The 17120-nt window shown below is 37.2% G+C and overlaps 1 protein-coding gene across 14 annotated transcripts in view; it reads left to right on the top strand.

Moving 5' to 3' along the window:
* LOC117563689 (neural-cadherin) overlaps positions 1 to 16784 on the top strand; it is a 179941-nt gene extending 163157 nt beyond the window's left edge. For 8 of the 14 annotated variants that reach the window (XM_034242122.2, XM_034242128.2, XM_034242124.2 and 5 more), the window contains 6 exons: positions 1171 to 3472; positions 3726 to 3896; positions 4785 to 5026; positions 11612 to 11824; positions 12468 to 12638; positions 13048 to 16784. In XM_034242122.2, coding sequence (XP_034098013.1) covers positions 1171 to 3472; positions 3726 to 3896; positions 4785 to 5026; positions 11612 to 11824; positions 12468 to 12638; positions 13048 to 13169 — 3221 coding nt within the window. In that variant the 3' untranslated portion in view covers positions 13170 to 16784. Of the gene's footprint in view, positions 1 to 1170; positions 3473 to 3725; positions 3897 to 4784; positions 5027 to 9406; positions 9646 to 11611; positions 11825 to 12467; positions 12639 to 13047 lie in introns of all 14 variants that reach the window. The other 6 variants (XM_052003104.1, XM_034242131.2, XM_034242126.2 and 3 more) reach the window with 1 other exon arrangement.
* Positions 16785 to 17120: the final 336 nt, after the last annotated feature.

The raw sequence follows: 17120 nt of genomic DNA, 5'->3' as shown, positions 1-17120 counted from the left end.
TGCCTAAAAACACACCATGGAGTGTCTTTAAAAATATATTTCAAATGTGTAGCATTGTGTGTGTGTGCTTGTGTTTTGTGGTGTAGCTGTTTTGTGTTAGTGCTGCCATTTGTTGTGTGCATAGGCAGCACTGCAACCAGTTCTCTGGGTGTGTGTGTGTGTGTGTGTGTTAACACTTGTTGGCTCAAAGGCGTAATTACAACAAATGGGGCACCAAGCTGGTCGAGCAGCTCAAGCTGCCACTGCAATCAGCCAGAAACATGTGTTGGCTAATAAAAGGTGCTTAGTTTTTTGGCTTTCCAGCTCAACATAGTCACCATCATCTCTCTACTCTTTCCCTTTACCTTTAGCTTCCCCTTCCTCTTATCATCATCAAACTCCGTCTCATTTGGTTTGCCGGGCTAACTCGAAAATGCTTTTAAAAGCTCAGCAGCTAAGATAAATTTGTCATTAGAGAGAGCATTGGTGTAATTTGCTCGCAACAAGCTACAGTGCCACACAAAAGTTAACTGCTTCAAATGTGAAGATATGCTTGACAACCTCCTACTACCATAGTTTAATTAAATTAACTTTGAGCTGTCGCATAAAAACTGTGCCAGCAACACGAATGCACGACAAAGGTGACTACAAAAGCTTGCTAATTAAAAAGTGTTGAATTCTTTATATTAGTATAATTTAAAAGGCAGGTTCAAAGAAAAACACTATTTGAAAACACTATTTTAATATGTTATATGCAATTAGCTTCATAATTAAGTTTAAAATATACAAATTAAATAAACTTTTTTCAGAATATAAAACTTGAAATATCCCAATAAATGTCCTTATTTGCTATTTACCATTATATCAAGAAATATTATGCTTAATTACAGTATTAATTTCACAAAAGAGTATTCAAATTATGCTCTCCTCAATTCTCTGTCTATTCCTATTGTGATTAATTTCTTAAGAAATACTTCAGCTAAAATTACATTACTAATTGTCATTATAAGTTAACTTTAAATGAATTAACAATATAACATTAGATAAAATCGAATCCACTATTAATATGCAATAAGTTATACTTATGAATTACGTTTAAAAACAAATTCAATCAATTATACAATTATACAAAGAAAATTTCAATCACTAACAAATTCCCCCTACACTTACTTTTCCTCTACCCGACAACAGAGGGCGCCAACGGCGATGGCATGGCTGTGATCTCTTCGCTGCGCTCGTTCGATCGCGAACAACAAAAGGAGTACATGATACCCATTGTGATCAAGGATCACGGCTCACCGGCGATGACAGGCACCAGCACACTCACCGTCATCATTGGTGATGTGAACGACAACAAAATGCAGCCGGGCTCAAAGGATATCTTCGTGTACAACTACCAGGGACAATCGCCCGATACACCCATTGGCCGTGTGTATGTCTACGACTTGGACGATTGGGATTTGCCCGACAAGCGATTCTACTGGGAAGGTCTTGAGAATCCGCGCTTCAAGCTCGACGAAGAATCCGGAATGGTGACGATGAGAGCGGGCACACGCGAAGGACGCTATCATCTGCGCTTCAAGGTTTACGATCGCAAGCACACACAGACCGATGTACCAGCGAATGTGACCGTAATTGTGCGTGAGATTCCCCACGAAGCAGTCATCAATTCGGGTTCGGTGCGTCTCTCGGGCATCTCCGATGAGGACTTTATACGCGTGTGGAATTATCGCACCCAGAGCTTAAGTCGCTCGAAGCTGGATCGTTTCAGGGACAAGTTGGCGGATCTGTTGAATACGGAACGTGAGAATGTGGACATCTTTAGCGTGCAGCTCAAGCGTCGCAATCCTCCGCTGACCGATGTGCGATTCTCGGCACATGGTTCGCCCTACTACAAACCCGTGAGGTTGAATGGCATTGTGCTGATGCATCGCGAAGAGATCGAAAAGGATGTGGGCATAAATATCACAATGGTTGGCATCGATGAGTGTTTGTATGAGAATCAAATGTGTGAAGGCAGCTGCACCAATTCTCTAGAGATTAGCTCGCTGCCCTACATGGTGAATGCCAACAAAACGGCGCTCGTTGGAGTTCGTGTTGATACCTTGGCAGATTGCACTTGCGGTGCACGCAACTTCACCAAGCCCGAGTCTTGCCGCACCACGCCTTGTCACAATGGCGGACGCTGTGTGGACACACGCTTCGGTCCGCATTGCTCTTGCCCCGTCGGCTACACGGGACCACGTTGCCAGCAGACGACGCGCAGCTTCCGCGGCAATGGTTGGGCTTGGTATCCACCCCTGGAGATGTGCGACGAGTCGCATTTGAGCCTGGAGTTCATTACACGCAAACCGGATGGCTTGATCATCTATAACGGACCCATTGTGCCTCCTGAACGTGATGAGATGCTCATCTCGGACTTTATTGCACTCGAATTGGAGCGTGGCTATCCACGTTTGCTCATTGACTTTGGCTCTGGCACTTTGGAGTTGCGTGTGAAGACAAAGAAGACGCTCGATGATGGCGAATGGCATCGCATTGATTTGTTCTGGGACACAGAGAATGTGCGCATGGTTGTCGACTTTTGCAAGTCAGCGGAGATCAGTGAAATGGAGGATGGAACGCCACCCGAGTTTGATGACATGTCATGCCAGGCACGAGGACAAATACCGCCCTTCAACGAGTACTTGAATGTGAATGCCCCGCTGCAAGTGGGCGGCTTGTATCGCGAGCAATTCGATCAGTCGCTGTACTTCTGGCATTACATGCCCACGGCCAAGGGTTTCGATGGCTGCATACGCAATCTGGTGCACAACTCCAAGCTCTACGATCTGGCGCATCCGGGACTCTCGCGCAACAGCGTCGCGGGTTGCCCCCAAACCGAGGAGGTCTGCGCTCAGACTGAAGCCACCGCACGATGCTGGGAACATGGAAATTGCGTGGGTTCCTTATCCGAGGCGCGTTGCCATTGCCGTCCTGGTTGGACGGGTCCTGCCTGCAACATTCCCACGGTGCCGACGACCTTCAAGGCGCAGAGTTATGTGAAGTATGCGCTGAGCTTTGAGCCCGATCGCTTTAGCACTCAGGTGCAGCTGCGCTTTAGAACGCGTGAGGAGCACGGCGAATTATTCCGAGTTAGCGATCAGCATAATCGAGAGTACGGCATCCTGGAGATCAAGGATGCGCGTCTGCATTTCCGTTACAATCTGAACTCGCTGCGCACCGAGGAGAAGGATCTGTGGCTCAATTCGGTGGCCGTCAACGATGGCCAGTGGCATGTGGTGCGCATTAATCGCTATGGCTCGGCGGCCACTCTCGAGTTGGATGGCGGCGAAGGAAGACGTTACAACGAGACCTTTGAGTTTGTGGGCCACCAGTGGCTGCTGGTGGATAAGCAGGAGGGTGTCTATGCCGGCGGCAAAGCGGAGTACACGGGTGTGCGCACCTTTGAGGTGTACGCCGACTACCAGAAGAGTTGTCTCGACGACATACGGTGCGTATACTTAATGTGTTTTCCTCCTTAATTTACTTTGTACTCTTATTACTATTATTATTTCATAATAGATTTTTGGTTTTTAGCTCAACAATTTTAATTAATATTTTATTTATTTCTCCATTTAATTTCTGAAATTATTATGAAATTACTTTTTTGTATTTTTGAATTTATTTATTTGCTTTATCAATTATATAATTACTATTTTAAGTATTTTCAATTTCTTATTAATTACTGTTCTCTCTTCTTGCAGTCTTGAGGGGAAGCATTTGCCTCTACCCCCGGCCATGAATGGTACGCAATGGGGTCAAGCAACAATGGCGCGTAATCTGGAAAAGGGTTGCCCATCGAACAAACCCTGCTCGAATGTCATTTGCCCCGATCCCTTCGAATGCGTTGATCTCTGGAATGTCTACGAGTGCACGTAAGTTTTATTTGAAATCTTATTTCTAACTTTTCACATTTGCATTGCATTTTCGTTCATCAAAACGTTATACCAAAAAAAAAAAAAAAAAGACAATACAAAATGAAATTGACTCGGACAGACTGCAACAAGAAATGAAACAGATACCACATCTAGCATGCTTAAAGACTCGCCAGTTATGCCGAACATCAAGCATACGCCACGTGTTACAAGCAGAGCAAGTATTTCTTAACACATCACCAAACTAGCAAAGAAATGAAAAGAAATCCCTGCGTTAGGCTTAATCAATTAAAGGCTGTGCCAGAAATAAAACAAATCACAAATGAAATAAAGCAAGTGGAGCTTAAGCGGCGTCAATCAAAGGACATCGCCAGTCAGGACACACACACACTCACTTTCGTACTCTCACACACACGCAAGTTAGTCAGCTAACGTTGCGTGACAAATCAATTGGATTAGTCCAGCGATATGTGCTTGTCCCCCACCGTTCTCTCTTTCTCTGTCTCTCAGTCACCTCTTCACGCTTGCACTGGCACTAGCTTACACATACACACACACACATACGAACGTACTCTCACACACACAGACACAGTGAGAGCCTTTCACGCGTGGCGTTCTTGTGATTATTTGGCTTTTGGGCTTTCACGTATTTCGTTACCAAACAAAAGCAGCAGCCAACAAAGACTTTCTGGACTACACAACAAATGAATAAGAATAAAACCCATTGGCCCACATTTTGATTATTTGCTTAGCTTACTTTACTATATACCATATACTGTATATAGTATTTTTTTTCGTTTTTTTTTTGTAATTCGTTTTCAATGTTAACCCCTATATTTTGTTGTTGCTTGCCTGTGGCATTTGTGTTTGTTCCACACACACAAACAGTTGCGGCGAGGGACGCATCATGTCGCCCGATTCAAAGGGTTGCATGGATCGCAACGAGTGCCTCGACATGCCCTGCATGAACGGTGCCACATGCATCAATCTAGAGCCGAGACTGCGCTATCGCTGCATTTGCCCCGACGGCTTCTGGGGCGAGAGCTGTGAGCTGGTTCAGGAGGGTCAGACCCTTAAGCTGAGCATGGGCGCTCTGGCTGCCATTCTCGTTTGCCTGCTGATCATACTGAGTGAGCAATCTGCCAATAGCATCTATCTATATGTATATGCAACAACAACAAGAATAGCTCGTTTTTATATACTACATATATCCAAATACTAGTTGTAGTGATTAAAGTTTCGCTCGTTCTCTTATTTCGTCATCTATTTTATTAGCCTTTAAATTGAAAATCATTCATGCAAATATTCATCCTCACAAACAAAAAAAAAAAAACATGTCGCTCTCATGTGGCTTAACATTTGAGTTTTCATTTCTCCTTCCTCTCCCTCCGCTGGCAATTGTTTTATTTGTTTTGCGCCAATAGAAACTGATTTAGCCATAACCATAGTATACCATATCATGTCATACAACCTTACAATCATTTACCATTTACCATTTACCATACCTCATCTCATCGCATCGCATAGCATCTCTCATTCATTCATATGTCAAATGCACAAATCCAATCATTCAGCTTGCACATGCCTCGATTCATTCATAAAATGAATCACAGCTCACTGAATTTGGAAACACAAAACAAAAAAATAAAAAAATAAAATAAAAATGTATCATACATATCAAACAAACATGGCACAAAAAAAAGAAATGTTTTATATTTTTGTGTTATTCACCAGCTTTGTGATTCTTAGTTCATGATATTCATATACATACATTTATATATATCCTTATATCTTCATATATGTTGAAAAAATGTGTTGTGCATTCACTATGTTAGCTTTAACTTTGTACTTTACTCTTTGTTTATGGCACATTTTCAATTTACTCTTCCACCCCTCACCCACGTTTCTATGTTCAATGTCTCTGTGTTTAAATATTTAATAGCTTAAATATGTCAAGCTACAAAATTAGCGTTTCACAAAACTGAAAGGTATGTACGTAGTGTTCTTCTACTTAGCAAATTGTACACAAAATATATATTTCAATGTTTCTTAATCAATTTATAACTCTAGAAAAATACCTTAAATACACAGCTCATTTTATTGAAAAGAAAGTAACTTTAAATTGCTTTCATACAACAAAAAGAACATTTGCTAATTTGAATTTTAAGTTCAATTGGCAAAGATGAAAATTCGTGTTTAAAAATGATGTTCCAATAAAAGTTAAAATTTCTATTGAAGTGTGACAACTTAGGAAGTATTTGAAAACAAATATTCATTATAATTATAATATTCATTATAATCCTTTCGTCATGCTGATAATTATTATGATAATTCTTTATTGCATTGAAATCCATTCATTTCTGAATAATATCCGAGGCGACAAGAATTGGTTTTATTGTCGTTCTCTTTATTAACATGGAATTATGATAATTAGGTATTGATTAGAATTGTGTATTCGAACAAAGCTCAACAATTTCGTGATTGTCAGGAGAAACAAATAAAATATTCCTATATACATACATGCAATAGGTAAACATATCAAGCTTGAAAGCTTGAAGGTCTAAAGCAAAACCACTTTTCAGTAGCCCATATGAGGTACAATAAGTAACTCAGCTGTCACGCCCCCTAAAAAGAAAAGTACACACACTCCCACTGTGGCACTCTGGCACTCGCACTTGAATGCACTTGGTTGAAGAAGTTAAGCATTGAAGGAGTCCTGGAGAGCTCAAATGCCTTCAGGTAAGATAATAAATGTGCAGTCAAAGATACAAGTTGCCCATCAGGTTTAAAAAGCAGCAAAGCAACGTGCATCAAAGCAAAGCAAGGCAAAGCAAAGCGAAGTGAAGGCCAAAACTTAGGAGTTGGCAATGGCAGATTTAAGCTTTGGCATTTCGTAAAATCACAATGGAACGCAAGCACTTGAGCCAGAAAATAGTAGAAAGTAGATACGAGGATAGATAGAGTGGTAGAGTAATGGGAGTTAAAGTTGCTAGACAGCTCAAAGGAGTCGTTCTGCCAGTTTCTCTTCCTAAGTCTCAGTCTCAGTCGCAGTCGCAATCACAATGTGTGTTTTGTTTTGCCTCGCGAGCATTTCTTATGTCTATTTTTGGCCAGCTGCGACTTGGCGAAATTTCTATTAAATATAACTTGAAAGCATTTGCTGCTGCCTGCCTCGAACAGCGCGAACACACACATATAAAGTACTGCACACAAATCTTCTGACTGTGTTTGCACATTTGTAGGTAAATAATGATCAAAAGGAAGAAGCAAAAGCAAATTGTTTCCTGCTCCCAAAAACTTTAAGTAAAACTTAATGACGTAAAATATGGCATGAAAAAGGGGGAATCAGAAAAAACGGAGAGAAAATTATCAAGTACCCACTTTTGATCAGCTTTAACTACGCACTTGGGAGCAATCAGACAGCAGCAAAGGCGAAAAAACTATGCGAACTTTTCATTCGAAGCCAAAAACTGCCGCTGATTTAGTGTGAAACTTTTTGCCAGCAGACCGTTGGTTGGCTTTGTGCTTCAGCTACTGGCCGCTGTGCGTCGCTTTTGTTAGCTCGCGCTCCTTTTCTTTTCTTTTTTTGTTATCTTTTGGTCAAGAAAAGTCTTTTGGCCAAATCTCTGGCATTTGCCAATAATCGTCAATATATCAACCAAGTGTCTAATGTCTGCATTTGAAAAGTATTCAAAAGGCATTGTGCCATTGACTTTTCTGACGGCGGGACAAAAACAAAACGAAACGAAAACGAGAATGCCAAACAACAAGCCCCAAACTTGCCAGTTTTATCATTATTTTTGCATTTGCACTACGCCAAAGAAGAGCAGAAGAAAAAAATATGAGCAGCAAAGTGGAAAATGAAGTGAAATTGAAAAGAGCAAAAAAAATATTCGAATAACTTTGACAAAGTTTTCGGATGAGCAACAACTCGAGCTTTGTAATAATCTCAATTCAGAGTGAGAAAAGCAAGACTTTTCTCTTCTGTAGTAAGAGGGAGTAACTCTTGAATGTGTTTCGCTTGAAAGAACACACTAATAGCTTTTAAAGAATTTAAAAGGATCACATCGAAGGTCACACTCAGCACCTGCAAAGAAAAAAACATGTCAACTCTCTGTCGCTCTCTTTCTGTTTATCTCTGCAAACTAATCAAAAGAAACTTATGGTAGTGCCAAAAGCATTCAAATGCCTGAGGAAAGAGGGTCGAAAAACTTTATTCAATTCCACAACAATTGCAGCATAATCATAACAATAAAGCAGCAGCAAGAACAACACACAAGATAGAAAGTGCAAGTGGCAAAACAAAAGTGCACTTAAGTTCCATGTTGCCAGCTACAACTTCAGCGAGTTGGGGGCAGTTACAGTTGTGGGCGTGGCCCGTTGTATACACCAGCATAAATGCATAAAGTTTTGTCAATGCTGAAACGAAACGAAACGAAACCCTTAAACTGCCAACGAAAAACCGAACGTTTCATAAGACTTTTTGACAGTTCCACAACACACACACACACACATGCTACCCATACAGGCTTATATGCATAACATTTGCGCTGCTGTGAAATTGAAAAGCAAAGAGAAAAATTGCAGCGGTCGTATAACGTTGACGTAGTCGTATAACAAAAGTGCAGAACGAACAAAGCAAAGACTCAGATACAGATGCAGATATAAATATATACACCAGATTGAGCTACAAAAAGATACATCTGACACAGTTATAGTAACAAACAAATACCATACACAAATTTAACGACACAAAGATACAGATACAGTTTCACCTTCATACATATATAGATGCATCTGTTATGCACAGATATAACTACAAACTGATAAAGAAACGTCCAATGTACGCAGTTACAAACACATAAAGATACAGATACATGTACTATACGGATATACACCTACATGCAGATACAGATACTTTTACTATACTTAGCTAATGAGATATTTAAAGTATGCATACACAGATACATCACTTACAAATACATCGACTATACACAGCTACAGATACATTTAGTATACAGATAAATAAACTATACTCAGATAGAAATACTTCTACAATATTCTCTTCAGCTACAGATACATCTACTACACTCAGCTAAAAATACTTTAACTATACAGATACATCAACCAGCTTCAAATACAAATACATCTACTGTATGCATACACAGATACATCTCTTCAACTACAGATACATCTACCATACTCAGCTACATAAACTTACCAACAGCCAACAAATTCCTCTCACTCAGTTCTACTCATCTATACTATATTTCCATTGCATGATGAACAACAAATTTTTAAATAATCTCCTTTTTGTTTTCCAACACTCCACATTCAACCACACACACACACATAAACACCTCGCCACACACACCGCACACACCTCTCGAAATGAAATGAAACTTTTTGTCGGGTGCTGTCAACATCGATACGCTTGCGGGGTTTCTGTGCTCTCCTCGCTACTGTTGCTGCTATCCTGGCTCTCCATGGCTCACCATTGTCACGTTTAGGTGTCCTGCGGGCTATAAAGTCTCTGGCAGCACTTGCGTCAACGAGAACGAATGCTTGTTGTTCCCCTGCCGCAATGGCGGTCGATGTCGCGATCATCATCCGCCAAAGAAATACGAATGCCAATGCCTCCTGGGCTACACGGGCATGCACTGTGAACTGGAGTTATTGGCCTCTGGGGTGTTGACACCGTCGCGTGATTTTATTATTGCCCTCGTCCTTTGCCTCAGCACGCTGATATGTAAGTACACAAAACACACACACACATAGAGTACGGTAGCATAAACAAGGTGAAAGGGCAAACGATGTCGTAACTTAAGGTTAACTTGTAAACTAATACGTTATACGAAACTCTCAAGTAAGTAAGTCTTGGCAAACAATTTGCATGGCCAACGTAAAGATATTTTAATAACTAGCTGCTCTGCATTGACTTTACAATTGCCTTTTCCAATAATTTGTAAATTTATTTGCATATTACTTGCAACACTTATTATTAATTGTATCGATTTCAATTTGTAAGGAAATCAAGTTTAATTTAATTTCATTTTGGATTCATTTGCGTTATGTTCTCAATTGCAATTTGTCGGGCATTACAACTGAAATTACAGTGAATTCGAATATGTGGAATATGAACGATTAATAATTAATTAATTCATGTTTTTGCAATTCATATTTCGATGTAATTTCTCATTCCCAAACTATGAATTATATTTTGGTCTATATTCGCGATATTTATCAAATTTTTTTTGTGAATTTCACAATTTCTATATCAATGGAATTTCACGAAAACATAACTACATTTGAACTATTTGCATTCCCAAATTATAAATATTTGGACAATTTCAAAAGGAATTAAACAATTTAAAATCCCCAATAATTTGCTGCGATTTTGTAACCGGGAACACACACTCGCTGTGTATCTATAAGTACGCGTATTTTCTTTTTATTGGATTCTTATGAAAAGGATTGAACGGGCAGCTCAGTTCGGCATTCCCGTATACGCAAGTGTCATTTAAATATTTATGGAATTGCCAACGCCAGAAAATTAATTAAGCCATACATTTACCATTTTGCCACGCCCACACACACACAGGCTGTCTCTCGCTCTGAACGCCTTTGTAAATAGCCGTGGCAAATATCAAAAGTCATTTCCGCAAATTACATGCGGCCAACCGATGCACATAAATTAAAGTTTATTGAATGGGCGAGTTGTTATTCTTTTTTTTTGTACATCAACGGAATGTAAATTAAACAAAGAATGCGTATGTGTGGAAAACGAAGGCAGAAAGAAATGAAAATGAAAACGAAAATGGAAAAGCAAAACGGAGAAATGTGAATTTGAGTAACACAATAATTGCAATTACGCGACGTCCATTTTGAGGCCATTGCCAGCTGCTCGGACAAAGTTGCGACTCTCCACTTCTCTTCTTCTGCTTGTGTCTTGGCCTTGTGTGTGTCTTGGCCAGGCAAATTACTTGGGGCCAACTTCTACGGCTGCGGTGGCCACGCAACAGAAACAACAACAACGCAAAAAAAAAGGAAAAACTTTGCTGTGCAACAGATGCTGCAATATGTTGAAATACGCGCAGACAAAATTAGAAAACACAGCCAAAACGAAACAGGACAACGTTGGGCTAAGTGCAAAAGAGATGGCAAAAGGAAAGCAGGACAATGGCGCGCCTGCAGCTCGATTTTGCCATTTTGCCCAACAATTTTGAGAGAACTGTAACTGTAACTGTTACAGCCACAAAACTCAGCAGAAACTGGGACAATCTGCGCCATATTTGTTTGTTCATTTTTTTTTTTTTTGCTCCTTCCATCTTGATTTCTTTTTTTTTATATATACATTTTTTTCGCGCGTGCTCTTTTTTTCTATATATTGCTTATAGCACATTTTATGCAATTTCCCAGTATTTTTATTTTGTTGGTTAGAATTTAATTAAGAATTTTTCTATATATATTTTTGTTGTGGCAATTGTAAAGTGCGCGAGCAGAGATAGCAGAGATTTTTGCCTGCATAGTTCGTAGTTTCCCATTTTAGATGAAATTGCTTTACGTTACGTTAGTAAAAATCGTCGATTTAAATGGCTTTTGCATGCTAAACTCAAGTTTATTTAATTTCGTTTTGTTGTTGCATATGCTATGACCCTCGAAACGAGTTGTGTATTCAAACTAATCAAGCTATTCTATTCATATTCACAACACAGTACTCGTACTCGTATTTGTGGTCTACAATCGACGTCGAGAGGCGCACATCAAATATCCCGGACCCGATGACGATGTACGCGAGAATATCATCAACTATGATGATGAGGGCGGCGGCGAGGATGATATGACTGCCTTCGATATCACTCCATTGCAGATACCCATCGGTGGTCCAATGCCTCCCGAGCTGGCGCCTATGAAAATGCCAATTATGTGTAAGTGTTGTTCAATTTTATATTCTATATTTTTACTCGAATATATATTCGATTGCTCTTACAATATTTTTAATCGACTTCAAATATGCACCAATCCAGTGCAGCATACAGAATTTCAAATTGCATTTTTCGTAGTATTTTGGTATTATTGCAAAAATAACTAAACAACTGTTAAGTGAGCTTATTGGATTATATCCAACATACAATTATGTTCAGAAATATATTCAATAACTCAGCCAGAGTTGACCGTGACTATTTAAAATTTTTAGAAGTATTTTTGACCGATAAACTAGAATTTATTTCTGGCTGATGTTCTTTTTTAAAAGTACTTGAATTATTTGTAAAACTTATTCACTAAAATGAAAGTATAAAAAAATCTATTGCAAACAATATTGAAATTCTTATAAATCTTTAAATAAGTCTTCAAATTTCGAGTGAGATATCAAAAATTGGCAACTCTTTTCTTCAATACAGAATTTCAATTATACATACCTTCATTAATTATACAAAAAAATTGTTATTGACTGCAATTGGATGAAAGTTGCGTTTGGTTTGCATCACTCAAATTAGCAATATCAGCGATTATTGGCCTTTATTAATGCACGAACTGACATTGTTGTTTGCTTGCTTTCGTTATTTACAGATCCCGTGATGACACTGATGCCCGGCCAGGAGCCCAATGTGGGCATGTTCATCGAGGAGCATAAAAAGCGCGCCGATGGCGATCCAAATGCCCCGCCCTTCGATGATTTGCGTAATTATGCATACGAAGGCGGCGGCAGCACAGCCGGTTCACTCAGCTCACTGGCCTCAGGTTCGTGTATAGTACTATACTACTACAATTTTTGATTATGGCTATGTCATTAGCATTTCTCCGAGCTCACCATGACTAGAATTTTGCACCCAATATCCAGCAAATAACTGAAACTGGCACACAATCGCTGGCAGGCAGTGTAGCTGCTGCTGCTCTCCCTTCTCGATAAGTAGGCTAGAAAAAATAACGTAGAGAGACAGAGACTGTGTGTTTTCCGTTTAATTTATGGTTCTATAATTCTTTTTGACATTTCCAGGGCAGCAACGCTCAAGAACCGCTGAATATTGGGTGTAAAATTAGGCAGAAATATACTTTAAGCAATAATCATGGTACAATTTTACCACTTTTGTTAACAGAAATATATAATTAAAATCGTTTTGACTAACTCTTTGTTTCGCACTCTTTGCAGGCACTGATGATGAGCAACAGGAATACGATTATCTAGGCGCTTGGGGGCCTCGATTCGATAAGCTGGCCAACATGTATGGCCCCGAGGCGCCTAATCCTCATAGTACCGAACTCGAGTTGTAAGTTTCCACGTGAGAAGCGGGATTGAGGATCACAAAGATGAGTAGCCACAAAAAAAATGTTGCATTTAAAATGAGGATATAGGGCATAGAACAGTAAAAATGCGTAAAAGAAATTCCCCCAGCTGACTTACACACAAAGAAGCGCAACCAAAGAAGCATCCAGCTATCGTTGGCAAAAACTAAGTTAATTCTCAAACAAAACAAAACTTCGTAAAAACAAAACAAAACAAAACAAAAAAAACGAGGAATAGAAATCTTCAACACACATGAGACGTAAAATGACATTTGTATAAATACTTCATCAGCATTTAAATTTAAACAATTATTATAATTAATTTATTAAGTGCGTGAACGCAGCAAAATTTAAAATGCGTTTCGTCGTACCGAGAATTGAGATTTAGGCAGAGCAAATGGATGAGAGAGCATACCAAAGTTAGTTTAGGCAAGTGTGTATGAAGAAATTTCTAGCTATAATTTCGTGTGTTTTGTGCGAAAGCGATGTAAGATGAACATTTAATTATATATATTCGAATTCTATTTGTTGTGCATATTAATTTGTAGATTATTGTAATTATTATTTGATACTCGATACGTTTAGGTTTTACATATTAAGTTATTGATTTCCGTTTGGCTTCCATGCAAGTCATTTTTTAGGTCACGAGGCCAAACGAAATTCTCTCTCGATACGATTTAGTTTTAACATTCATTTTGATATTAATGAATTTACTTAAAAACGAGTATTAGATTGTGTTGACTTACAATTAATTTCTAAGATTTACAAATACAGAAAAACAAATATATAATTAAAAAAAACTTTATATAAAATGAATACCCAAAGACTGTTTTCGTTCCATCATAACACGTACATATATACATGCAAAAAACAAAAACATAATTAAATATACATACTATATAAATAAATTAAAAATTTTAACTGACATTACAAGGGGCGTTTAGTGTGTGTCCGCCATATTTGAGTGTATCACTAAAAAAGATTTACAACTAAAACACAAAAAAAAAACCGAAAATTCACAGACAGAACAAAAATGCGGGAAAACTAGACAGAAACAGTTTCTTTCAGACAACAAAAAAGAGAGATATATATATAAATATATATGAAAACTTACTGGTCTCTGTTTGCAGCTCCAAGCACGTAACAATTTCGCGATAATATATTGAAATGTTTGTGGAATTGTCCCGAAATTCAAATGCGAGAGCAGTCCTTTTAAAGAAAACAAAACAAAACAGAAAGATACTCCTACAAATGATATTCTAAAACAAAATTAAGCTAAATCTCTATACACACACACACTGGAAAAAAAGAAATGAAGATGAAAATCTGACTAGCAGCTGCTAGTGAGTAAAATGATAAAAACAAAACAAAAAAATGAGAGAATTACCTTTAGATGAACTTAGCGCAATTGATATAATTAAATGGAATACTTCAAAAGAGAAAAACAAAAAAGAAAACGTGAAAGAAATCATTAAACTTATATGATAAAGACAAGTATTTTACATTGTATATATTATTAGTATTAGCACGTAAAGCAAGTAATTAAAGCATACGAAATTGGTAGCAGAACCTAAAAAGTCTTATTAAGTCATTTAAACTAGAGTCGAGATAAAACGAAAACAAAAATGAAAATGAAAATTTCACAAAAGAAAACAGATGACAGCATTCAAACCACATTTCATATAAATATAAATATATATGAATATGAATATGAATATGAATACTACTCGTACAAAACAAAAACAAAACCAACTGCATTTAAATAACCTTTTTCCACACGACAAAATACAAATACAGAAAAAGAAACAGAAACTGAAACTGAAACAAAAACAAGTTCAACAGAGAAAGAATGAGAAACTACTGCAAAACTGTTATTGGGCTAGTTATATATACATATATATATTTTTTTGTGTTGCAGCAATTTTTAGAGGCCGTGCAATAAAGATTCGCCTGGCATACATTTTTTTTTGTTTTTAGGCGGGAGAAAGAGAGAGAGAAGAGCGAGATGCCAAAACCAAATCCACAAGTTGAGCCACAGTTATGAGTGCAATTTAAAATAATAACCAAAATGTTTATTGTTTCATTTGTTGCATACATCGTACGTACACACACACATAGAGATACAGTTACGGACATAGATCCACACACACAACAGTATATTTACAATGATGTTCCACATTTCACTTTCTCAACGTAAAAAAGTTTTTTTATTTCGTTCATTCTCAAATAATGCTGAAGCAAGTGTGTGTTTCAACTAAATTTGGACAAAATTGTTAAATAGTTTGCTGTGTTTTCATTCAATATTTCATCTTTTCTATTTTTGTGCATTAAAAAGTCAGCCAAGTTTAGCAATTTAAAATAAAATCGTTAGTGCAGAAGAAGCAGCATGAGCAGCAGCAACAACAAACAGAACATAAAGTGAAATAGACTATACATAAATAAAATCATAGAGTTTTCCAGGCAAAAGCCAATTAAGTGTTTTTTTTTGTGTTCCCCCTCCTCACCCTCACCCATTTTGTAGGCAGGTACGCAGCTTTCATTAGATCGAAAAGTAAAGAAAAAGCAAAAAATAAAAACATAAAAAAATGAACCTAAAGAAAAACTACAACAAAAGAGTTGATTATTGAAAAGTGCAAAGATTTTAACGTAATTGTTAAACCATACAGCGAAAAGAATATTTAAATGGTAGAGAAGATGATGATGATGAAGAGAATACTAATAATAAATGCATTTTTGCTGTACTTGTTTTTTGATGAATTCATAAAAAGAGAGAAAACATTTTAAAGCACATTTACTGTTACAAATTTGATATACACAAACTACACTACGAACGAGTGAACTCGAGATAAATGCGAGAGAATTTTTATTCTATATTGATTGCATGCAATTCATTTCGAGATGCTTTTGAAGATCAGTACAGCAATTAAAAAAAAAAAGAAAATACTAAAACACTGCCAATTGATCATTTGATTTCAGAAAAAGACTTTAAAGCAAATTCATCGAATCTTAAGTTCAGATTTAAAAGCTTCTTTGCCAGCTTTTTATCGGTATTATGTTCTATGTATAGGCCGATTATTCGTACTTAAAAGTTGACTTTCCAAGCTACACAAATAGTTACAGTGCGGATATATTTTATATTTACAATACAGCAGCACATAAAGGAGAAGTTGAGAGAAAAGAAAAATAGAGAAAACCAGATATTAGAAAGGCAAAAATATTATATACTCATTTATACACATATTTGTTATATATTTTGTAACGTAAGTTAGAGGCATATACGAGTACATAAACATAAACTATAAATAAATAATGCACACACACACACACACGTCATATAACATACAAACAGACATACACTCATACACACATACACTGACATGATACTATTTGATAACTATGTATTTATAATGTATGCATTTTTTACCAAAACAACAACAGAAACAAAAAAAGAATCCTCTATAAAACAAAACAAAAAATAAAACAGCATCACATTAAGTCAAATGAAATGGAAATGCAAAAATGGGAAATAAACAGAAAATCACAAAACCAGAAAACCAAACAAACCAACAACCGACAAAAAAAAAAAAAAAAAAGAAACCAAAAGCCGATTTCAAATGCAGTTTTAGATAAATTTGCATATAAGTACATTATTATGTAAAATCACTTTAAAAATACAGTAAAAACAAAATGAGAGAAATTAATATTAATAAAGAAAACACAAAAATGAAGTAAAATAAATATAACAAACGGAAACTAGTATTAAAATTTATGAATAAATTACGACTAATATTAAAAGTACACTGCAAGCGAAACTAAAGTAAAATATAATGAAAACAAAAACAAAAACAAAATCGATAGCTCTTGGCATTTGCAATGCGAACTACATGAATAAAATATAAAAATGGGGAAAACGAGAAGAAGAAATCAGCAGGAAAATAC

This window comes from Drosophila albomicans, chromosome 2L (assembly GCF_009650485.2).
Source record: "Drosophila albomicans strain 15112-1751.03 chromosome 2L, ASM965048v2, whole genome shotgun sequence".
Taxonomy (NCBI): Eukaryota; Metazoa; Arthropoda; class Insecta; order Diptera; family Drosophilidae; genus Drosophila; species Drosophila albomicans.
The sequence above is the reverse complement of the archived record's forward strand: the minus strand, read 5'-3'. Positions and strand labels throughout refer to the sequence as shown.